This window comes from Humulus lupulus, chromosome 3 (genome assembly GCF_963169125.1).
Source record: "Humulus lupulus chromosome 3, drHumLupu1.1, whole genome shotgun sequence".
NCBI classification, from domain to species: Eukaryota; Viridiplantae; Streptophyta; class Magnoliopsida; order Rosales; family Cannabaceae; genus Humulus; species Humulus lupulus.
In genome coordinates, this window is record NC_084795.1 from 284,422,406 (window position 1) to 284,448,336 (window position 25,931).

Consider the following 25,931-nt stretch of genomic DNA (forward strand, 5'->3'; position numbering starts at 1 on the left):
AGAAAAAACAAAAAAGAAGAATGACTCAAAACACATATCCTGTATATATATATATATAATATATATATAGTATAGATATATATTTATATTGTTGTCTAGTTTTCGATTGCTATGGGTTGTAAAATTTAGTTGAAGAAGACAAAAAAAAAAAGGAATATTCTTACTATAAGGAATATTCTTACTATATTGAAAGATCACGGCTTATATATATATATTATAGATATATAAACCTGTAATACCTTGATACTTCTGCAGACTTAGGAGAGGAGCCCTGGGAAACTATCCTGGTTCTCCTTTTCTTCCATCCGATTCTGACATCTTATTAGACTCTCCAGAGAGAGCCAGAGGATATAGGTAAGTTCTATAGCTTATGTTATCTCATGCTTATGTTGTATGGTCTTAAATCTAATTAGTTCTGAATTACTTCCTCCATGCAATGCAAGTTCAGAAATATATTATAAGTATTCTATTATGTTTATATATTTATATGAATAATTTATGAACTTTGATGAAAAAGTAGTCACCCTTTTGTTGTATGTGTTAAAACTTAAATGTGCTTTGAAATCTACATAGCTAGAATGGTCATGGACGTATTATAGTTGCTACAAATGTCCAATATTTGTATGAGTTCAATTATATTCAAACATGGTTTTCATAATAGATTAATTTCATATAAGATAATTTTTTTTCCTAAAGGATTTTCATATATCATATTTATATGTTTTTTTTTAACAGTAAATGATTAGATGTTTACTAATTTTATCTCTTATTGATTTTTTTTTTGTCAGAGTACCGGATCTGGTAGAATACAGTTAATGTTAAAAATAGAACAATCTTAAGTTGATTTAACTTTGTTTAAATTTAATTTTTTGGGTTGATTTTGTGTAGAAATTGAAGGAGTATCTCTTGGAAATTTGGTCACTAGAGTATTTATAATTTTGTGGCATCAAGGTATTTATTTTTTAATTATATTATTATTTTAATTAATATGTGAATGTATGTACAAAGTAAGATGTGTTTAGTGATATATTTATATATGTGTATAAAATTGTAGCATGTGTTAGTACTTAAATTTGATTAATAATATGTATATTGTGAATGTTCTGGAAATTTTCTGAGTGTTTTTTGTAGGATTTTAAATTTTTGGGATATGTTCTAATGAAATTAATGTATAATTAAATTAATTTTAAAATAAAAGTAATAAATAATTAAATAATTTAAAAAATTATAATAATTAATAATTAGCTACATTTCTTTGGTAAATTTAAATAATGGATATTTGTTGGTAAAATACCTAAACTTACAACTTACTAACACTTAAATACCAAAATTGATTTTTTGGTGGCAAAAGTACTAAAACGTGAAATTTACTTGCAATTAGAGATACAGTGTTAAATGTTAAAGTTGACCGGTCAAATGACAGGTGGCACCATATGATTGGTCCACATTATTATTTTTATTTTAAATAATTTTTCAAAAAAATATCATTTTATTTTTTTCATTTTAAAAAAAAAAATCAAATTTATTGTTTTTCAATTTAAAAGTAACAAAAAAATAATTTTTTCAAAAAAAAAATCAAATTTGTTGCTTTTAATCAATTTAAGATTAAGTTGAAAAAATATTTAATCTTAAATTATTGCTTGGATTTTAAACAAAATTATTTAATCTTTAATTAAAAAAAAGTAGAAAAATGATAAATAGGAAGATTTTAATAATAATAAATAAAAAAATTCGAGGATATTAACAATAAAAAATTAAATTTAAAAAATGTATTTTTGATCCTTAATCTTAAATTGAAAAAAAGTTTGAAAAAAATGTAACTTTTATTTTTTGTTAAATTGAAAATTATTTTAAGAATAATAACAATGTGGACCAATCATGTAGTGCCACGTGTCATTTGACCAGTCAACTTTAACATTTAACACTGTGTATCTCTAATTGCAAATAAATTTCACGTTTTGGTACTTTTGCCACCAAAAAATCAGTTTGGATATTTAAGTGGTAGTAAGTTGTAAGTTTGGGTATCTTAACCGCAAATATCCCTTATTTATATTTACCAAGGAAAATGTAGCTAATTATTAATTATTACAATTTTTTTTAAAATTATTTACTTATTTATTACTTTTATTTTAAAATTAATTTAATTATACATTAATTTCATTTTGTAATTTTTTATTAAATTCTTCAATTTGTATTTGATTATTTACTTAATTAATAATAATTTTATTATATTTATATTTTACTTAATTATATTTTATTAAATCATTTATATTTTTAACTTTTTTCAATTACAAAACATCTAATTAATGTTAAAATTAATTATTAATTATTATGATTGGTAATTTTATTTTATTTAAATTATAGTTAAAAATTATTTTTTTGATGTATTTTTTAATTATACTTAAATTTTTATTTAATTAATTATTAAAATTTTATTAATTTTACTAACTCTAACAAAATTTGGGTAGCATAACGACTATATTTCAAACTATCCCAAAATTTTAAAAACCTACAAATTAAACACATATATATCCAGAATATTCCCAGATCATACAAAACATATATATACATTAACAAATACATCAATTTACATATAAAAATATTTAACCACAAAAAAACATATACCAAAACTGATTTTTTTATTAATACAATTTTTTTTTATTAAATACATATTTACAAACATATCACATTTAATATAAAACAATTTAAAAATATAAACATACATTATTAATTTGATTTTGTTTTAAGTTCATACTTTAACTAAAATACATATATCACAAAATACAATATAATAAATATTAACAAGCAAAAATACAAATATTACAGTGGGTGAAATGGCGCCGCTCCGGCAGTGGTTCCTCTCTGACTGCTTCGGCAGTGGCTCCGCTCAGGCAGTGGCTCGGGGACTTCATAGAAACAAAAAAAAAATTCAATACATAAATAAAATAAAATACAAAACTATATTATAAAACTTACAGTGGGCAACTTGGAGGAGAAGGGGGGCGGCAGTGGTGGTTCGCGATGCTCGAGTGGGGTGAGGTAGGGGATCGGGTGGGGTGGCCGTCGGGGTGGGTGGCCGTCGGGGTGGGTGGGCTCGGGGTGCGGCTGGTGGGGGTGGTGGTGGTGCGGCTGGGGGGTGGTGGTGGTGTGGCTGGAGGGTGGTGGCGGATTGAAGAAAAAGAGAAGAGAAGAAGAAAGAAAAAAAAAATGAAGAAGAAAAAAATGGGAAAGAAGGGGCTTGGCGGCTGTGTAAATCGCTATGATTTTTGCCGGCGCGTTTTGTTGTGCCGGCAAAAGTCATTAATAAAACCCTAAGACAAAACGACGCTGTTTTAATTAGTCCGACTTTTGCCGGCGCAATGAAACGCGCTGGCAAAAGTCTAACCACCTACTTTCTTGAAAATGTGCACAAATTTAAAGTGAACGTTTGATGCGCCGACAAAAATGTATGGTATTTTTTTTAAAAAAATTTATAGATCTTTGCCGGCGCAATTCGGGGTTGCGCCGACAAAATGCCTTATTTTTGTCGGCGTGATTCACTAAATGCACCGATAAAAGTCTTTTTTGCCGTGCAATTCCGAATTGCGCCGGCAAAAGCCTTCTTTCTTGTAGTGATTACAACGTACAACCAAACACAATGATGTAAGTTTCCAGACTATCAGATTTCCCTCTTCAACTTTCCCATTAATGTGAAAACTGTGATCTCCTCATACCAAATGATCCTTTAAATGCTTTTGGATATCGCTATTGTACGCCCTAATTTTCCACGGGCTATTAGCGAGCTGAGATATGGCATAATTATATCAACCACGTGGCTGGAGCTGCTGTCGTCAGGTCCTACCTCTTTGGCTCGAGGTAGCCAAATGTTTATCAAGATTATTTAAGGGCCGAGTCAAGAATATGAAGACCGTAGGTCAAGAAGGCATCCAGCTCGAGGCACGAGCTGGAGTTGGAAACTGTGACTCCTTATAAAGTCAACCACGCAATGTAAACGTGCATATATCATACATCACGTGTTTGATATATCGCTGAATTCTCGGACACGCAGCATGAATATGCGTATTCAGGCACCCACGGCTGGGTTGGGCCATGCGGCCCATTATCCCCCTTATCTATTGATTAGACCACACTTCATGTGTCAGGTTTTAGGAATTAGTCATGAATGTCACGGAAGTGACATGATGGGTAAGAAGGTCACGGGATGACCCCCCTTTACCAACTCCCAGGTGCCCTCTCCTATAAATATGGAGACCCTGGGAGTTGCAAAGGGTTGGATTCTATTGTGTAACGAAATACCTTGTAAAGAATACCAGAAATACACCAATAATATTGGCTGGTGGAGTAGAAAGATTTTAACCTTTGAACCACCTAAAAACGTAGTCGTGTCATCAGTTCATTTTAAGATTATTCATCTGTTTCGGTTCATTATTCAGCACTAATCCATTTCTCTTATTTTCTTAATTACCTGTTGTCGAAAAACCGCGTCAACAGCTATGGTTTAGTAATCCAAAATTGCATCACATATATGGAAATGGGGTAAATAGGACATACGAATATCTTATTTAACTGTATTTATAATTTTTATAAACAGTGTAAAAAATACAATCTCTAATGGGAGTGTAATCACACTAAAGGAATATGTCGGATATTGAGAGCATGAAATAGTATATTAAATTATATAAAAAAACACTCTTTATGGGATGTCCCCAAACGAACGAACAAACAAACAGTTGTTTAAACTCAAAAGATAATATCTATCATTTTTCATTGATAGATTGGAGAATGTTAATTGATTGGGACCCCGTTCCCCTTCTCCAAGAGCACATGAGAAAGAACTGTTTTAGTCTGCAAAGAAGCCTTCAACAAACTCAATTCCTATATATGTTCACCATATATAATTACAACCATAATTAATAATTAGCACACAATTAAACCTACATGAGTAGTTGTCATTTAAGACATCCAGTAAATTTAAAAAAAAAATCTGAATAGTTTATGGTGCCGAAAACAAAATTGTTGCACTCGTGTCTGATTTTTGTATGCACGTGTTGTAAATTATTCTAATTTTTTTAAAAATTTACAAAATGTCTTAAATAGTAACCATGTACATTGTCATAAAAAAAAAAAAAAAATTCATTTAAGTACTCAAACTGTACCTGTCTTACCCTATATATATAGAGTTACTTCCTGAGTAGTTGTATTAATACAGTAGTTTCCATTAAAAGATGATGATATGGCTGAAAAGCTTGTATATAGCTACATAAATATTGATTTTCGTTTTTTTTAAAAATTATAAATGGATTAAAAATTATTTATGTTTATTGATTTTTTATTTGTTGGATTTTTAATAAATTTCAAAATAAGTTTTTATTCTTTTTCTTATTTTTAAAATTATGTTTATTTATTTTTTTCTAATTTAAAATCAATTAATTTATAAAAAATATTTTAAAATATGTTTTTCTACTGCTACATCATTAAATCATTACTATTTTAGACACAAAGGAGTAAAATTCTATAAGTACTATTGTTCCAGGAGTATTTTTTTGCCAATTTTTTTTTTTCAGGATCAAATGTATACAAATATTATAGTTACATTTTTTCCTAAATATTAAAATGGTACTAGGATGACATAAATAAATAAATAAAAACCACCTATAACTAACATATTATACATTAATTATTCTCCGGTTACACAATTGTATATCTTGACTTTGCTTGAGTTTGATATATTCTATTTCCAAAGAGTATTCACAATTCATGGATTCATAAAGGGTTTATACTTTTTTGGACCTTGTGTTTTTTTCTATTACCTGTTTGGACTTTGTGTTTTGACAAATTACTTTTTGGACCCTATATTTTGTAAAATGGTTAAAATAGAACCCTAAACTCGATTTTGGTCAATGCTTTTTCAACTAAAATCACAAATAATTTACCAAACTAACAATTCAGAACAAAAATAAAATCATTATGCTTAAAAACTGTGTTGTTATTTTCAATTTTTTCTTCATCAAAATTGAGTTTAGGGTTCTATTTTAATAATTTTACAAAACATAAGGTCTAAAAAGTAATTTGTCAAAACACAGGGTCCAAATAAATAATGAGAAAAAATACAGGGTCTTAAAAGGTATAAACCCATTCATAAATTAGCATGATGAATAGAAAACTCACGTTGACTAAAGAAATTTCTTTTCTTCATTAGTTCATGTATGATGTATCATTATTTTTTACTTCAATGATAATTTATTCCTTCCTTAAAACAATTAAAATAAATACAATTATAAATTCTCTATAAAACCAGAAAACAATCTCTAGACAATCCGATTCTCTTCACTTTTTTTCTTTATTCTTTTCTGGCCAAGGTTATTTGCGTTTTTTTTTATTGGCTTGGCCCCAATGGATGATGTTTCCCTTTGAGCCCATCAAATCCATAGCCTTGGCCATTTCTAACCGTTTAGACCACTCGGACCTATGCCCTTACTCCTCGTACACCACTCCCTGGGTACACCATCCTCTCGGGCGCACCAACCCAGCTGCTCCTCGGACACCACTTCTCGGACACCTAGCTCCTCGGCATGGCCAGCTACTCGGACAACAGCCCAGCATCTCCTCAGACACTACTCCTTGGATGTCTGGCTCTTTGGCATGGCTAGCTACTCGGACAGCAGCCCTCGTGACGCGCACGGACCCGCTCGGACATACGAAGCTTCTCGAGCGCACCGACAGCAGCTCCTCGGATGTACCTAGCTCCTCGGATGCACCAGCTTGGCTTCTTGGAGGTACTTCCAGCTGTTCCTCGGATGGCCCTCGATGCCTACCTCCTCAGATGCGCACTTACTAGCGGCTCCTCGGTGTGGCTCTTGGTTGCGCACGGATCCGCTCGGATGGCCTGCCAGCAACTCCTTGGATGCACTTGCCTTCGGATGCGCGCGAACCTACTCGGGCACCCCTGCCTCCTCGGACGCACGGTACAGCCGCTCGGATGCGCGCCCCCTCGGCGTGCTTGGCTCCTCGGACACGTGCAGAACTCCTCCTGGCTCTCCTAGTCCCTCGGATATGCAGCACAGCCGCTCGGGCATGCGGCTCATTTGCTCAGATAGTGTAATGACCCACTAATCTAGACTATTTGGACCATTAACGAAACTATACATAAAATCCTTAAAAAGAACTTACATTTGTGAAAATACCATAATTTTATTAAGTAACTTATAAAAATGAGAGTTACTTACAAAGTAAATACCAAAAGGATATGGGATCCCATTGTCTTTAAAACAAAAACATAATTTAAAATAATAAGACATTACATAATTAGTGCGGAAAATACATGTAAAAAGACATAAAACCGAAACTACATCCTCGAATCGAATAACGCTCGGCCCCTTGACTCCATTCATCATCGATACACATCCTCCAAGCGTCACGAATCTTACCGCCTCTAAAGCTTATTTTCCTGCACATAAAACAAAAAGGAATGAGCCTAATGCCCAGCAAGGAAAATCTAACACATAGTCATATACATAATTTCATAAGAAAACATAAAGACTTAACATAATACATATAACATACACTTATTATAATGGCCATTATTACTTGGGGTCCCATAGACTAAACAAGCATATGCCCATGGGATTAGTGGGGTCCTACTAGCTAAGTAGGTCATATGCCCATAACCCATTTGGGGTCTTGTTAGTCATATGGGTCATATACCCAAGCCTACAAACATATATACATATCATAACACATTTAATAATATAAAACATATAGATAACATAAGCACATAACATATTGATTCTAGCCTATTTTCCTTACCAAAGTTACCGGGATATAATGGACTGAGTTGGGACTTTTTGGAACACTCCTAAAACCATAAGAAAGAGTGAGTCTAAAGAAAGGAGATGAAATGAAAGAGATGGAAAGACTAAACCATAAAAACATACTTACCGACTTATATGCTTAAGAACTTGGATTCCCTAACCAAAATAAGAATGAGGTTAGGGGACTGAGTAGAAGGTTTTGAGAAAGGAAATAACATGAAATAAATAAAATAGAGTTTCGGGTTTACCTCAAAGATTTGCAAGATCAATCTAACCTCCACCGAAATACTATAGAACTCACTTCCCAAAGTGTTTGATAAGCTTATGATGTTTAAGCTTATAGTTTTTCCCAAACCAAGTGTTTACACTCTCACACTCACTTAACACTAGCAGCTTCTGAACTTAGAGCAAATGGTGAATAATGGCTGGGTACTAGGTCCTATTTATAGAGTTTGAGAAAGAAAGTATCTTGATTTTACTTGAATAAAAATAATGGCTTTTTAGGTGAAAATCATTTGAATAATCGTTCAGCAGAGGCTGAAGACTCGTTCAAAAGATGCTGGACTTATGGAGGAGTTTGAATGGCTGAAAGGAAAAGAATTCAAAAGTATTTGAATTTATGCTGGAGGAGGCGATATATCGCCCCCTATAGGCGATATATCGCCTGGACCATTGTTCCCGAGGCGACTGTGCATCGATTCGTGTTTTCCGTATCTACGTGCTGCGATATATCGCCCCCTATAGCTGTGATATATCGGCATACGCTGAATATTTAAACACGAATTTACACATTTTTAGCTAAGTTTGAATGGAGTAAACAGCCTTGACTAAGCCTTTAACGTATTCAAAGCTGCTGACTGACCCTATATCATTCAAACTTTACCCTTATTTAATTTAATCCTAAAAAATACTTAATCCTTAATTACCATTCATAACATGTGCTTAAAATCCTATTGGTTGATATCTAAACCTTATAATATAACAAATACTATCCTTAATATCAGTCATATAATCAAACCTTAGGTTATACTTAATATTCTTAAACTATAGGTTAAACTTAGACAATCTATAAGTACTACTATGAGTGTCCAAATAATTCCCGGTCTGAACCAAAAATCCATAGTAACAAAGATAACACTAAACATACTATAATACTACTAAACAATTAGCTAAGTAAAGTTCTTGGACTCTACAATTCTCCCCTACTAAAAAGAATTTCGTCCTCAAAATTTACTTACCAAATAACTCCGGATACCGGCTTATGGGTGAGCCACTGGGGAGAAGCTCTTCGTAATACCATGCCTAGCACAAAAATTAGTAAATAGATCACTATCAAACTGTGTTCCGTTATCATATACTATCGTTTTTGGCTGACCATAGCAATAGATGATGTTCTTCACCACAAAGTCTAACACTTTCTTTGACGTGATTGTGACTAATGGTTCAACTTCAGTCCACTTAGTAAAATAATCCACTGCAACGACTACGAACTGCACTCATCCTTTCCCTTTAGGTAGCCTTCTGATCAGGTCAATGCCCCATACTGCAAAGGGCCAGGGACTCTGCATTTGTTTTAAAATATTTGGAGGTGCCTTGGGTATTTTAGAAAATATCTGACACTTATCACATTTCCTCACATACTTCATGGAGTCCTCGTTCATTGTAGGCCAGAAAAATCATTGTCGTAAAATCTTTTTAGAGAGACTTTGCCCCTTAGTGTGATCTCCGCAAAATCCCTCCTGTACTTCGGCTAACAAGTTCTTCGACTGGTCGGGTGTCACACACCTTAGCAGTGGCATAGAGTACCCCCTTCTATATAACACTCCTTCCATCATGACATACCGAGCAGCCTGTCTCATCGTCCTTTTGGCATCATTGCGGTTCTCTGGTAAAGTCCCTTGCTCGAGGTACGTGATGATAGGTGTCATCCAAGTGTCAGCCACAGTAATTGGCATTGCTTCCTGCTTGGTAATACTTGGGCTCGCTAAGTATTCAACTTGGTACTATATTCAGAGTGTCAGCATCCTTCGCACTGGCTAATTTTGCCAAGGCGTCTGCGTTAGAGTTCTGCTCTCGTGGCACCAACTTGATCGTGTACTCTACAACACTAGATGTAATTATTAAATATTTAGTGTTGTATTATATATTATTATAATAATAATAATTATATTTTATAATATTTAAATTTATATTAATATAATTATTATATATATATATGTAATCTTATTTTTAGTTAGTTTCCGTTATCTACATTTTATTCATTTATCAATGTAAAGCACAATGGAAGTATACTTTCCTACAGCACCATCTCCACAATATGCAATATTAAATCCTATTTGGATGAGAATATATAGCATTATTGACAATTAAAAAAACATCACAACCAGTCATTAGAAGGCAACTATTTTGTCAATAGTAATTCCTGGGAAGGACTAAAATTTTTCCCTTAAAATATATTTATAAAAAATCAATAACAGGTTACAAAAAAAGTCGTGAACCCAAGAATAAAGACAACTTCTTGAGGGAGAAAAAGAACAAAGCCAATCACATATATATAATAACACAATATATTTGTTTTAAGTGATTACATTTTTTGTCTCCAGTTCATTCTCACCCAAATAAAATAACACAATATCTGTTAAATGTATCAAACTTGAGATCTCAATGTATGCATATCTGTTTCAAGAGATAATTTATGTATGAGAGCTCATCATCATCACTGGTATCAAAAAATAAATAAGCCAAATAAAGTGATATATATAAATATTATCATTACTTTGGGTGCCTACCATTTTATAAATATTATTATTGTCAGGAAAAACTTTACAGCAATGGCTTCCTCTCAGCCATCTGAAACCATTAGCAATTTCTATGAAACTACCTGCATGGATTCGGAGCTGTTCCTGGCTGCAGCCAATGGCCAATTGGATGTCTTCACAGCCCTTGACTTAGTATATATATTGACCCCAGAAAAGAATACAGTCCTCCATGTCAATATAATTACTTCAGAAAGCACTGATATATCCTTCGCTGTGGGGATAGTGGAGATGTGTCCACCACTGTTGCAGCAAACCAATGCAAGAGGAGAGACTCCCTTACTCTTGGCAGCGAGGTACGGCCGTCACTGTATTGTTGAGTTTCTTATTAATCGTGCCAAAACCTTGTTTGAACAAGATGACCTCGAGAAGGCCAACGCCGCAGTGAATAATGAAGTGTTCAAACAAATTATGAGGATTCCTAATCAAAATAAGGACACTGCGTTGCACGAGGCTGTACGGTTCAACCATCTTGAGGTTGTACGTATATTGACTAAAGAAGACCCTCATTTCCCATATTCGACTAATGAAGATGGGGAGACTCCACTTTACTTAGCCGTCGAGGGAGGCCTAGGGTACCTGGGATTGGCTGATGAAATACTACAAAATTGCCCCTCGCCGGCCACTAGTGGACCAAAAGGCAGAACTGTACTCCATGTTGCTGTTACTCTGTGTAAGGAATATGATTGAATGAGTAAAATGATGTAATTCTCATTGAATTAAACAGTAAATTACAGAGCAATTATATACAAGGGTTAGTTAGATGCTAGCTGTACAAATCAGTTACAAGAACTGTACAATAACAGAATGGTTGTTAGAACAGTGTTAACTAACTAATGCTAACTAATCCTAACATCCCCCCTCAAACTTAGAGGGGATAGAATAGACACTCTAAGTTTGTGCCGAAGAGATTCAAAACGAGCAGCGGTAAGAGGCTTTGTGAGCACATCAGCAACTTGGTCAGATGAAGAGATATGCTTGATAATGAGTTGTTTGTTGGACACCCTTTCACGAACAAAATAGAGATCCAACTCAATGTGTTTAGTCCGAGCATGCTGTATTGGATTTGCAGCCATGAGAACCGTGCTTAAATTGTCACACCAAACAAGTGGTGTTGTTGGAAGAAGAAACTGCAACTCAGAAAGTAAGGACTGAAGCCAGAGCAACTCAGCAGTAAGATGAGCAAGACTTCTATATTCAGCCTCCGTGCTAGAACGTGATACTGTATGCTGTTTCTTAGAAGCCCACGACACCAAATTCTGACCAAAAAATACACAATACCCAGATGTAGATCGCCTGTCATCCAGATCTGATGCCCAATCAGCATCACAAAACCCAACAAGATCAAGGCAAGTGCTGGAGTGAAAGGTGAGACCATGATCCAAAGTGCCCCGAATATATCTAAGTATTTTTCTTAGAGCTTTCCAGTGAGATAGCAAGGGCGCCTGCATGAATTGAGACACCTTGTTAACAGCAAAAGATAACTCAGGACGAGTTATAGTAGCATACTGCAAGGCACCAACCAAACTCCTGTAAGTAGAGACATCATCAAAAATCTCACTGCCTTGAGCAGTTAACTTTTCTCCAGCTGTCATAGGAGTTGGTAAAGGATTGGCATGTTCCATTTTGGCCCGATGAAGTATATCAATGAGATATTTTCGCTGAGAGAGATGAATACCAGTAGGAGTCTTGAGGAGTTCAATGCCAAGGAAGTATTGAGCTTCTCCAAGATCTTTGAGAGAGAAGGCTGCATTAAGCTCAGCAACAATTATGTCAATCTCAGTAAAGGAACTTCCAAGAAGCAAAATATCATCCACATAAACAAGGATGAAAGTTGTATGAAATGGAGTAACACGAATGAACAGAGATTGGTCTGACTTGGCACCCGTGAATCCAAAGGTAAGCAATGTATGTTTGAGCCTATCAAACCAGGCCCTAGGTGCCTGTTTTAAACCATAAAGAGCCTTATGAAGTCTGCATACCCGTGATGGATAGTCCTTATCAATGAAGCCTGGTGGTTGCTTCATATATACCTCTTCCTTGAGCAATCCATTAAGGAATGCATTATTAACATCTAGTTGCCTTATTCTCCAGCCCTTAGATAGAGCAATAGTCAATAGAACTCGGATGGTTGTAGGCTTTACCACAGGGCTAAAGGTTTCTGTAAAATCAAATCCAAACTGCTGAGTGAAACCTTGAGCAACTAGGCGAGCTTTATGCTTCAGTATTGAACCATCTGGCTTTTCTTTTATCTTGAACAACCATCTGCATCCCACTGGCTTTCTATTAGGTGGAAGATCAACCAACTCCCAAGTATTATTCTTCATCAAGGCTGAGAACTCTTCATTCATAGCTGAATGCCAAAGAGGATCCTGCAATGCTGCATTAACAGTAAGAGGTTCTCTAGAAACAATATAAGCCTTGGGTTTAAAAACACCTACCTTGGACCTTGTAACCATTTTGTGGATGTTGGTAGTTTCTGTGGTAGGTAAAGTTGGTATGGCTGCAGATACAATGTCATTCACAGAATTGAGATTAGAGTTAGATGGAGGAGGAAGTGAGCTGGATGGGACATGCGGAGTGGAGTTTTGAGATAGAGTAGGAGAGGAAGTGGGAGTCGGGTGAATAGAAGATGGAGTAATGGAAGAAGTATGTAAAGGGAGAGATTGAGACACTGTCTCAGGAAGTAATATAGTGGTAGTAGAAGATGGAGTAGAGTGCACTTTATTAGTTGTAGGGATGGATCCCGAAGTTGATTTTGAAGAGTTAGGAGTAGAAGAAGCATGAGGAGTAGAACTGGCCGAGGCAAAAGGAAAAAGATGTTCATTGAAGATGACATCTCTAGAAATAAAGATTCGACCAGTAGGTGCAAGACATTTAAATCCCTTATGCTTCAAAGAGTAACCCAAAAAAGTGCATTCAATAGATCTATATTGTAGCTTATGTGCATTATATGGTCTAGTGTTAGGAAAACATGAGCAGCCAAACACTTTTAGTTGAGTGTAATCTGGGAGTTTGTTAAACAACATTTGAAAAGGACTGTGATTAGCTAAGACATGAGAAGGTAATCGATTAATAAGAAAAGCAGAAGTCCTTACAGCTTCATCCCAATATTTCATAGGCATGGATGCATTTGCTAAAAGTGTCAAGGCTGTTTCTACAATATGTCTATGCTTCCTCTCAGCAACACCATTTTGTTGGTGTGTAGTTGGACATGAGAGTCTATGACTAATGCCCTGCTGAGTTAGATATGACGAGAATGCACGATACTCACCTCCCCAGTCGGATTGAAACGATTTTAGTTTACAATTAAACTCATTTTCAACTTGAGTTTTAAAATTGATAAATGTTTGTAAGGCTTCAGATTTGGTTTTTAAAAGATAAACCCAAGTGTACCGGGAGTAGGCATCAATGAAATGAATATAGTATTTATATCCATTTGAAGAGGTGATGGGAGCAGGACCCCAAAGGTCCGAGTGAATGAGCTGCAGGGGAGAATCATATACAGTTTCTGAAATTGGAAATGGAAACTTATGTATTTTACCCAAACAGCATGCATTGCAAAAATCAGAGACTGTTTTATTAGAAGATGGCAAATTGCACAATGACAAAACAGTTCTTACAGTTTTGGCTGCAGGATGACCCAGCCTGCTATGCCACAAATGAAATTCAGACTTGGAAGAAACACAATCAACATTACAAGAGGTAGAAGCAGAAGCAGAAGCATTATTTTGAACAGACAAAACAGTAGAAAAAGACACATTAGAACGACAAGAAGTTGAAGAAGCAGTGGAACCAAACAATTTTGATGTTGTAGGGAAAGCATAGAGGCCATTACTGAGGTTGCCTTGCATCAGGACCTCCTTGGAATCCTGATCTTTCACAAGACAAAAGTCAGGATGAAATTCAAAGAATACTTTGTTTTCTTTTGTGAATTGAGATACTGAAATTAGATTCTTTGTGATATATGGGACATGAAGAACATTATTGAGGACAAAAAATTTAGGAGATGAAGGAGATTGTATAAAAGCCTTACCAACATTAGACACCATCAGACCATTACCATCACCCACATGTAATTTGTCAGGTCCAAGATATTCCTGTTTCTGAGCCAAATGCGAATCATCATTGGTGCAGTGATTTGTTGCTCCAGAATCAGGGTACCAGCATGGATCATTCACCATATCAGCCGTGGCCACCATAGCTGACATCTGAGACTGTTGTCTATCAGTAGGACCAGCACCAAATCCAGGGAAATCAGGATTAAATCGCATGTAGCATTTAGAAGCAAAATGACCCTGCTTAGAACAAAGTTGACAAATAGGTCGTGATGCGCCTGATGTATGGAAGCCTCCTCGTGAGGAACCACCAGATTGAGAAGGCATGCTGGGAATCAACCCTCGACCTCCGGTAGCATAGGGATTCCAGAAAGGTCGATTTGGAGCAGTAGGAACATGAGAACGGCCAGATCCAGATGAAGGGATAAACGACTGAGAATTTGCAAATGGATTATGAAACATCGATCTCTTCTTTAAATTGTTACTATTCACAAGATTCGCCATGGCTGGTGCAGAATCAAGCTCAAGATTGTGCTTCTCCAGTCGCGTCTCTTGAGCAAGCAACAGAGATTCGATTTCAGCAACCGTGTACGCTTGTGTCCGAGATTGAATCGATATGATGAACACATCATAGTCAGCTGGTAGACCATTGAAAATTGCACTTATATGTTCTTTTGGAGAAATAGACTGGCCAACAGATTCCAGTTTATCAACTAGAGTTTTGATACGAAGAAGATACTCATTCAAAGACAGCGAACCTTTCTTGATGTTTTTGAGTTGAGTTTGATATTGATCTACCTTAGCTGAGGTTTGAGTTGTATAGTATGTATCAAGAATCGCCCAAACTTGTGCAGATGTCTTGCCACCAATTACACGAGTAAGAATCCCTTCCGTCATTGAAGACAATAACCACGAGTATAGGAGCTGATCTTGCTGCTCCCATTTGAGATACTCTGGATTGACCTTGCTTGCAAATCGATCAATCTCAGTCATGTACTTTTCTGGCACAGGGAAGTCTGGATCAATAAAATCTTGAAGAGAATGGCCACGAATTGCTGCATACACTTGAGGTCGCCAAAGCAAAAAATTATGAAGATCAAGTTTGACAGAGAGATTGTGTGAAAACACGACTGGAGAAAACGATGGAGTCGAAGAACCAGTAGGATTCGCCATGAATTAGAGAACAAATTGAGAAATCAGAGTTCGCGGAAACGGAAAGAAAAAAAAACGAGAAGAAAATTGAGAGAATCAGATCGGCTCTGAAACCATGTAAGGAATATGATTGAATGAGTAAAATGATGTAATTCTCATTGAATTAAACAGTAAATTACAGAGCAATTATATACAAGGGTTAGTTAGATGCTAGCTGTACAAATCAGTTACAAGAACTGTACAATAACAGAATGGTTGTTAGAACAGTGTTAACTAACTAATGCTAACTAATCCTAACACTCTGAAAAGAAACACAGGTATATTAATGCTAATGAATTACATATATATTTTGTATCTTTTGTATACTAAATTATTTGGCTAGCTTTTGATTTTAAGAAAATTCTAAAAATGCGTATAAATATGAATAAAAAAATGCTTCACATATTTATATAGCAAATAATTATGTAACCAATGTCAAAAACTTAATAATTCAACTAGACAACTTTATTATACAATTTGGTAATATCATTTAATGTTGCAGACAATTATTTAGACTCTATGTTAAGGCAATGGCCTACCTTGCATAATAAAGCCTCCAATTTTGACATATATTGATTATTTGATGGAGTAAGCAAGCATTATTATATATCATTTCATATCCAACTAATAACTATAGGTGAAAGCAACTTACAATATTGGTTAGTTTTATTTAGAAATTGTATTAATTTATGTTTATTATGTTTTATTAATTATGATCTTAATTTTTGCTACAAAAGAAAGTTGTCCTCTTACATTTCTAACTATTTCTGTTTGGAGTGAATATAGTGTAGGCATTTTCCCCTTTGAAGATAGAAATATATTATATGCATAAGTATAATATATTTTAATTTAAAATTTATGAAATATTATGTATTTCAGCCTAAAAAAAAAAATATATAAGTTATTTAAAAAAATAAAACCACTTCAAAGAACAATGACTATGTAACGAATTAATGAAAATGAAGTTATGAAAGTTAAAAAAGATTCATTAATTAGGAGAATAGATTAATATGAATTATTTTTAAAATTTCTATAAATAAAATGCTTGAAAGACATAGTGACAATAGAATTAACAACATGAACTTGAAAATATTATAATTAGTATCTCAATTATCGTCTACAAAACACTTCATACAATAAATAAAAGTTGTTGATAAAATAGAATCTACATGGCCAATAAAAATCAAAAGCTACGAATTATGTTAACAAAATTAAAAAAACATTTAAAACAAAAAATTTATGTTATGTATGAATTTTTTATATAAAAGATATATATATATATATATAAATATAGTACGAGAATAAAATACTAGCATAGAACTATATAATCATATATAGCACGATAGAGATACTTACATAAAGGTGCAGAGTTGAGGAGCGAGTGAGAGAAAGAAGAGTTATTATCAATTAAGAAAGAAACTAATAAATAAGAGTAATGATATGTGCACTTAAAATATGCACACAAACATTACACCTAGTGACATGTCACTACTTTTTAAAATAGTAGGTCTCAGTTTTAATAAATGTGATTGGTTAGGTCAAACTGTCACATCACTGTGTATAATGTTTGGGTGTATATTTTGGGTGCACATATCATTACTCAATAAATAAATACAAAATTTATATCAATATTATTTATTGGTATTATATGAGAATAATTTCAAATTAAATTAAAATATACTATTTATCTTATAAAATATTGATAATATAGATTTCAATTTAAATAAGATATTTTTATAACTAATTTTATAATTAATTAATTAATTACTAATTGATACCAACTAATTAATAATTAATATTTATTAAATTTTTTTAAAGTTAATGGATGATAAATTAGTTAAAGTTATGCAAATTACATCTTTTGTCACATCTAAATTACTAATCCGCTTATCTTTTTCAAAAGTGCTGCATCACTATTCCACTTATCTTATTCTTGTGGAGTCCACTTATCTTCATCACTATTCCACTTATCTTTTCTTGTGAAGGTACTACATCACTATTCGTCTTATCTTTTTCTTGTGTAGTCCACTTATCTTTTTCTTGTGTAGATCATTAAGCTCACCACACTACAAGAAATATCTTATCCTCATCATCTCCATTCTAACCGTACTTGCAAAATACTCTAATATTATTTGCCTCACTCTCGCCTCTCGCCTCTCTCCTCTCCTCACCTCTCGAAACCGTAGCCGCTCCTCTCCATCGGACCCTCGCCGCTTCTCTCCGACCACCGCGAATACCATAACCTGTTGCTCCTCCACTCGCCGCTCCTCTCCGACCACTGTGAACCCCCCCCACAGTCGCTCCTCCACTCGACGCTCATCTCCGACCACCGCAAACCCCCTCACAGTCGCTCCGGTATATATTTTTGCCTCTGTTGTTTCGTGGTTCTCAGCATATATAATATAAAATATATAAATATGCCTCTGCTTATATATATATATATATATATAAACCTGTAATACCTTGATACTTCTGCAGACTTAGGAGAGGAGCCCTGGGAAACTATCCTGGTTCTCCTTTTCTTCCATCCGATTCTGACATCTTATTTAATTAGTTCTGAATTACTTTCTACATGCAATGCAAGTTCAGAAATATATTATAAGTATTCTATTATGTTTATATATTTATATGAACAATTTCTGAACTTTGATGAAAAAGTAGTCATCCTTTTGTTGTATGTGTTAAAACTTGAAAACCTACATAGCTAGAATGGTCATGGACGTATTATAGTTGCTACAAATGTCCAATATTTGTATGAGTTCAATTATATTCAAACATGGTTTTCATAATAGATTAATTTCATATAAGATAATTTTTTTTCCTAAAGGATTTTCATATATGATATTTATATGTTTTTTTTAACAGTAAATGATTAGATGTTTACTAATTTTATCTCTTATTGATTTTTTTTTTTTGTCAGGAGTACCGGATCTGGTAGAGTACAGTTAATGTTAAAAATAGAACAATCTTAAGTTGATTTAACTTTGTTTAAATTTAATTTTTTGGGTTGATTTTGTGTAGAAATTGAAGGAGTATCTCTTGGAAATTTGGTCACTAGAGTATTTATAATTTTGTGGCATCAAGGTATTTATTTTTTAATTATGTTATTATTTTAATTAATATGTGAATGTGTGTACATAGTAAGATGTGTTTAGTGATATATTTATATATGTGTATAAAATTGTAGCATGTGTTAATATTTAAATTTGATTAATAATATGTATATTGTGAATGTTCAGGAAATTTTCTGAGTGTTTTTTTGTAGGGTTTTAAATTTTTGGGATATGTTATAATGAAATTAATGTATAATTAAATTAATTTTAAAATAAAAGTAATAAATAAGTAAATAATTTAAAAAATTATAATAATTAATAATGAGCAACATATTCTTTGGTAAATATAAATAAGAAATATTTGCGGCTAAAATACCTAAACTTACAACTTATTAACACTTAAATACCAAAACTGATTTTTTGGAGGCAAAAGTACCAAAACTTGAAATTTACTTGCAATTAGAGATACACAGTGTTAAATGTTAAAGTTGACTGGTCAAATGACAGGTGGCACCACATGTTTGATCCACATTATTATTTTTATTTTAAATAATTTTTCAAAAAAAATATCATTTTATATTTTTCATTTAAAAAAAAATCAAATTTATTGTTTTTCAATTTAAAAGTAACAAAAAATAATTTTTTCAAAAAAAAAAATCAAATTTGTTGCTTTTAATCAATTTAAGATTAAGTAAAAAAAATATTTAATCTTTAATTATTTCTTGGATTTTAAATAAAATTACTTAATCTTTAATTCAAAAGTAGAAAAAAATGATAAATAGGAAGATTTTAATAATAATAAATAATTTTTTTTTGAGGATATTAACAATAAAAAATTAAATTTAAGAAAATTATTTTTGATACTTAATCTTAAATTGAAAAAAAGTTTGAAAAAAATGTAAATTTTATTTTTTGTTAAATTGAATATTATTTTAAGAATAATAACAATGTGGACCAATCATGTAGTGCCACGTGTCATTTGACCAGTCAACTTTAACATTTAAAACTGTGTTTCTCTAATTGCAAATAAATTTCATTTTTTGGTACTTTTGCCAGCAAAAAATCAGTTTGGATATTTAAGTGTTAGTAAGTTGTAAGTTTGGGTATTTTAGCCGCAAATATCCCTTATTTATATTTACCAAAGAAAATGTAGATAATTATTAATTATTACAATTTTTTAAAATTATTTACTTATTTATTACTTTTATTTTAAAATTAATTTAATTATACATTAATTTCATTTTGTAATTTTTTATTAAATTCTTCAATTTTTATTTGATTATTTACTTAATTAATAATAATTTTATTATATTTATATTTTACTTAATTATATTTTAAACTTTTTTCAATTACAAAACATCTAATTAATGTTAAAATTAATTATTAATTATTATGATTGGTAATTTTATTTTATTTAAATTATAGTTAAAAATTAATTTTTTGATGTATTTTTAATTATACTTAAACTTTTATTTAATTAATTATTAAACTTTTATTAATTTTACTAATTCTAACAAAATTTGGATAGCACAACGACTATATTTCAAACTATTCCAAAAATTTAAAAACCTACAAATTAAACACATATATAATAAGAATATTCCAAGATCATACAAAACATATATATACATTAACAAATACATCAATTTACATATAAAAATATTTAACCACTAAAAATCATATACCCAAATCCGCTGCTAATAGAATGTACAATACAAGCGGACTTGGTTCGCCGCTAATAACCTTCATTCTTGTAGTAACCAGTCATTAGAAGGCAACTATTTTGTCAATAGTAATTCCTGGGAAAGCACTAAAAATTTTCCCTTAAAATATATTTATAAAAAATCAATAACAGGTTACAAAAAAAGTCGTGAACCCAAGAATAAAGACAACTTCTTGAAGGAGAAAAAGAACAAAGCCAATCATATATATATATATATATATAATAACACAATATATTTGTTTTAAGTGATTACATTTTTTGTCTCCTATTTTCAAAAGAAAAGTTCATTCTCACCCAAATAAAGGTGTTGTTTAGTAACACTTAAAAAAATAATTTTTTATTTAATTAATTAAAAATTTGATAATTAAACAAAAAAAATGTGTTTGGTAATTCTATTTTTATTTATTATTTTTTTAAATTTTATTAAATTTTGAAAATATAATTTTTTCACTTTCAAATTTTTTTTAAACAGTTTTCAATTTTTTTTTTCTTCTTCAAATCAACACCTCATATTGTTAAACAAAAAATAAAAATAAAAGTTATCAAACACGTTTATTATTTTTTGTTTTTAAAAACAAAAAGCAAAAATAGTTACCAAACATATTTTTATTTTTTAAAAATAAAGAAATAAAATTTTATTTTCATTTTTGTGTTTAAAAAATTTAAAAACAAAAATTTTATCAAACGGACCCAAAATAACACAATATCTATAGGGAATATTAGCTTTATCAAACTTAACATTTTTGTTAAATGTATCAAACTTGAGATCTCAATGTATGCATATCTGTTTCAAGAGATAATTTATGTATGAGAGCTCATCATCATCACTGGTATCAAAAAATAAATAAGCCAAATAAAGTGATATATATAAATATTATCATTACTTTGGGTGCCTACCATTTTATAAATATTATTATTGTCAGGAAAAACTTTACAGCAATGGCTTCCTCTCAGCCATCTGAAACCATTAGCAATTTCTATGAAACTACCTGCATGGATTCGGAGCTGTTCCTGGCTGCAGCCAATGGCCAATTGGATGTCTTCACAGCCCTTGACTTAGTATATATATTGACCCCAGAAAAGAATACAGTCCTCCATGTCAATATAATTACTTCAGAAAGCACTGATATATCCTTCGCTGTGGGGATAGTGGAGATGTGTCCACCACTGTTGCAGCAAACCAATGCAAGAGGAGAGACTCCCTTACTCTTGGCAGCGAGGTACGGCCGTCACTGTATTGTTGAGTTTCTTATTAATCGTGCCAAAACCTTGTTTGAACAAGATGACCTCGAGAAGGCCAACGCCGCAGTGAATAATGAAGTGTTCAAACAAATTATGAGGATTCCTAATCAAAATAAGGACACTGCGTTGCACGAGGCTGTACGGTTCAACCATCTTGAGGTTGTACGTATATTGACTAAAGAAGACCCTCATTTCCCATATTCGACTAATGAAGATGGGGAGACTCCACTTTACTTAGCCGTCGAGGGAGGCCTAGGGTACCTGGGATTGGCTGATGAAATACTACAAAATTGCCCCTCGCCGGCCACTAGTGGACCAAAAGGCAGAACTGTACTCCATGTTGCAGTTTGGCATGAAAACATAGGTATATTAATTCTAATGAATTACATATATATTTTGTATCTTTTGTATACTAAATTATTTGGCTAGCTTTTGATTTTAATTCACATATTTATGAAAAAAAATCTGCTATCCCGAATTCTCTGTCCCCTTCATGTCCCACCAATTATTTTAAGACATCACATTTATGTATAGTTGGGAAAAGAGAAAGTTGTAAATAATTTAAATATATATTAAATAAATAAATGAGGTGTCTTTAAATAATTAGTGGGACATAGAGGAGATAGGAAATTTGGGGACAAGTGATTTTTTTTTCCATATTTATATAACAAATAATTATGTAACCAATGTCAAAAACTTAATAATTCAACTAAACAACTTTATTATACAATTTGGTAATATCATTTAATGTTGTAGACAATTATTTAGACTCTATGTTAAGGCAATGGCATATATTGATTATTTGATGGAGTAAGCTAGCATTATTATATATCAATGTGCATATATATAGATAAAATATGTAGTGCAATAAAAATTTCTCTAGACACATCATTTCATATCCAACTAATAACTATAGGTGAAAGAAACTTACAATATTGGTTAGTTTTATTTAGAAATTGTATTAATTTATGTTTATTATGTTTTATTAATTATGATCTTAATTTTTGCTACAAAAGAAAGTTATCCTCTTACATTTCTAACTATTTGTGTTAAGAGTGAATATATTGTAGGCATTTTCCCCTTTGAAGATAGAAATATATTATATGCACAAGAATAATATATATTTTAATTTAAAATTTATGAAATATTATGTATTTCAGCCTAAAAAAATTGTACCATTTAAAAAAACAAATATAAGATATTTAAAAAAATAAAACCACTTCAAAGAACAATGACTATGTAACGAATTAATGAAAATGAAGTTATGAAAGTTAAAAAGATTCATTTTTTTTAAAGGTAAAAAGATTCATTAATTATGAGAATAGATTAATATGAATTATTTTTAAAATTTCTTTAAATAAAATGCTTGAAAGAAATACTGACAATAAAATTAACAACATGAACTTGAAAATATTTTAATTAGTATCTCAATTATCGTCTACAAAACACTTCATACAATAAATAAAAGTTGTTGATAAAATTGAATCTACATGGCCAATAAAAATCAAAAGCTACGAATTATGTTAACAAAATTTAAAAAACATTTAAAACAAAAAATTTATGTGTTATGTATGAATTTTTTATATAGAAGATATATATATATATATATATATATATAGTACGAGAATAAAATACTAACATAGAACTATATAATTATATATAGCACGATAGAGATACTTACATAAAGGTGCAGAGTCGATGAGTGAGTTAGAAAAAGAAGAGTTATTATCAATTAAGAAAGAAACTAATAAATAAATACAAAATTTATATCAATATTATTTATTGGTATTATATGAGAATAATTTCAAATTAAATTAAAATATACTATTTATCTTATAAAATATTGATAATATAGATTTCAATTTAAATAAGATATTTTTATAACTAATTTTATAATTAAAAATATGCTTACATAAAGATGGAGAGAGAAGAAAAGGTAAATTAAAATATAATATCTATCTTATAAAATGTTGATATATAGATTTTAATTAATTAAGTGAGATATTTTTATAACTAATTTTCTAATAAAATTACGTACACGTAGATATAAATGAAAAATAAGAGTATATCAAATTAATTATGTTTTGGTTTTAAAAAAGAACCAATAAACTGTTAAAATTAACTGAAAAGCGACTAAAAGATGCTATTTTTTTCTAAAGAGATAGAGGATTTGAATACCAAAATTTGAGATTGGACGAAAACCCTAGTGCAAAAACATATTAGTTTAACGATATTTGCTGCAAATCAATCAACATTTTTATTATTGTTGTTGTTATGATGATGTTTTAATTTTTGTTTTATTTTAAATTCTTCAGAATTGGTAAAAAAGGTATTGGGAAAAGAATTAAATCTGACCAAACAAGCAGATGACGATGGATTTATTCCTCTACACTATGCCGTGTATTGGGAATGTTTGGAGATTGTAAAAATGTTGTTAGAAAAAGATAAATGTAGTGCTTACATCAAAGATAAAAAAGGCAGGACAGCCCTTCACATTGCAGGTTCTAACCACGGGCATGATTATGAAATAATGAAGAACATTCTATCAAGGTGTCCAGATAGCTACGAAGCGGTTGACAATCAAGGCAGAAATTTTCTACACTATGTTGTGGCGAGACGTCAATATATCAGTGTCTTTGATTTGTTATTAGAAGAATATCCTTCACTCATCAATTATCTTTTAAATAGGAAAGATAATGTTGGAAATACACCATTTCTTCATATGCTTTCCACTTTAGGAGAATTTACTCCACGAGTAAATATGGAAACTATGATGTCTCACCCGAGAGTGAATAAGAAGCTATACAACAAAAACAATGAATCTTTTAAAAAAATGGCATTTAATCTGGGTAACAAAAAATTTAAGAAGGTACGTAATGAGCTTTTACTTTTGTCTTCCTAGCAACATCATTCTAATTAATCAAATTCTTAATTTTCTTTTTATATTATTTAGGTGTCTAGTCAACTTTTAAAACATGTGATGACTGTTATACATATATATGACAGAGATTGAGACCACTCCTCCGAAAATACAACATATCTGTTTTTCCACGAACACTTACCATAGATGATGTTGGCGAACAAAGATCTGAACTTGAGAAGAAGGAGGAAAGAAAGAAAAAGCGGAAAGAAAGAATAAGAAACAGGATTGCAAAATATAGGGAGTCTACTCTAGTTGCGGCTACACTGATTGCGACAGTGACATTCACAGCCGGATTTACGCTGCCTGGAGGTTACATAAGCGATGAGATTGGGCATCCACAACAAGGCAGTGCTGTTCTCAGGAATAATAGAGCTTTTCAAGCTTTCGTGATAACAGATACAATAGCCATGGTGCTCTCTACATTATCTGTCCTTATCAATCTCTTCCTGGCTATAACACCTAATGAGGAGGAGTTAATGGATTACTACATGATCTCTATGCGTTTGACAATGTGGGCTATGGGATTAATGGTGATAGCATTTGCTACTGGTACGTATGCAGTGTTGTCACTTTCCCTGTCTCTTGCCATTCCCACTTGTGTTATTGCACTGTCCTTCTTCGTTCTCCTTTTCTTCATAATTATAAGAGTGGTGAATATTATTCGCTCTTTTATGGAAAGATTGTATGTATTATGACTACCTAATGAACAAATATTAAAATATAAAAAAATTGAATACTATCTCTGTGTCCCGCATAGACAAAGGATAGTATATTTAGCCATCTTCAAAATATAATAAAGCATCCCAACTTTGTAAGCATGAAAATAAAGTAAGAATAATTTTAAAATGAATGAGATTTTTTTTCTCTATGCGCATACATTTGATTAGTTTTATTTAAATAATATATTAATTTATTTTTATTATGTTTTTTAAATATATAAATTCAAATAAATAGATAATTTATATTTATATATATATAAGAGAACACAAATGCGATCATGTGTTACTCTAGAAATTCTTCAAATCATTTTATTTATTTTCTCCTTTAATCTGACTTTTTTATTCATTTTATATATTATAATAATAAATGTAATCTTTTAAATTTAAATGAGATA

The 25,931-nt window shown here is 31.7% G+C and overlaps 2 protein-coding genes across 5 annotated transcripts; both read left to right on the plus strand.

Moving 5' to 3' along the window:
- Window positions 1-770: 770 nt before the first annotated feature.
- Window positions 771-11,333, plus strand: LOC133824866 (ankyrin repeat-containing protein At5g02620-like). Its single transcript, XM_062257875.1, has 2 exons — window positions 771-951; window positions 10,627-11,333. The coding sequence occupies exon 2, from the start codon at window positions 10,643-10,645 to the stop codon at window positions 11,315-11,317; it is 675 nt and encodes a 224-aa protein (XP_062113859.1). The 5' UTR covers window positions 771-951; window positions 10,627-10,642; the 3' UTR covers window positions 11,318-11,333.
- Window positions 11,334-17,904: 6,571 nt separating this feature from the next.
- Window positions 17,905-25,687, plus strand: LOC133824867 (protein ACCELERATED CELL DEATH 6-like). 4 transcript variants are annotated; one of them, XM_062257878.1, is made up of 6 exons: window positions 17,905-18,231; window positions 18,797-18,810; window positions 18,898-18,960; window positions 21,576-22,258; window positions 24,210-24,763; window positions 24,901-25,687. In XM_062257878.1, exons 4-6 carry the CDS (start codon window positions 21,592-21,594, stop codon window positions 25,510-25,512), a joined length of 1,833 nt encoding a protein of 610 aa, XP_062113862.1. In that variant the 5' UTR covers window positions 17,905-18,231; window positions 18,797-18,810; window positions 18,898-18,960; window positions 21,576-21,591; the 3' UTR covers window positions 25,513-25,687. The 4 variants fall into 4 exon arrangements, with proteins under 4 accessions (XP_062113862.1, XP_062113860.1, XP_062113861.1 ...); XM_062257876.1 differs by having other exon boundaries at window positions 18,355-18,960; XM_062257877.1 differs by having other exon boundaries at window positions 18,797-18,960.
- Window positions 25,688-25,931: the final 244 nt, after the last annotated feature.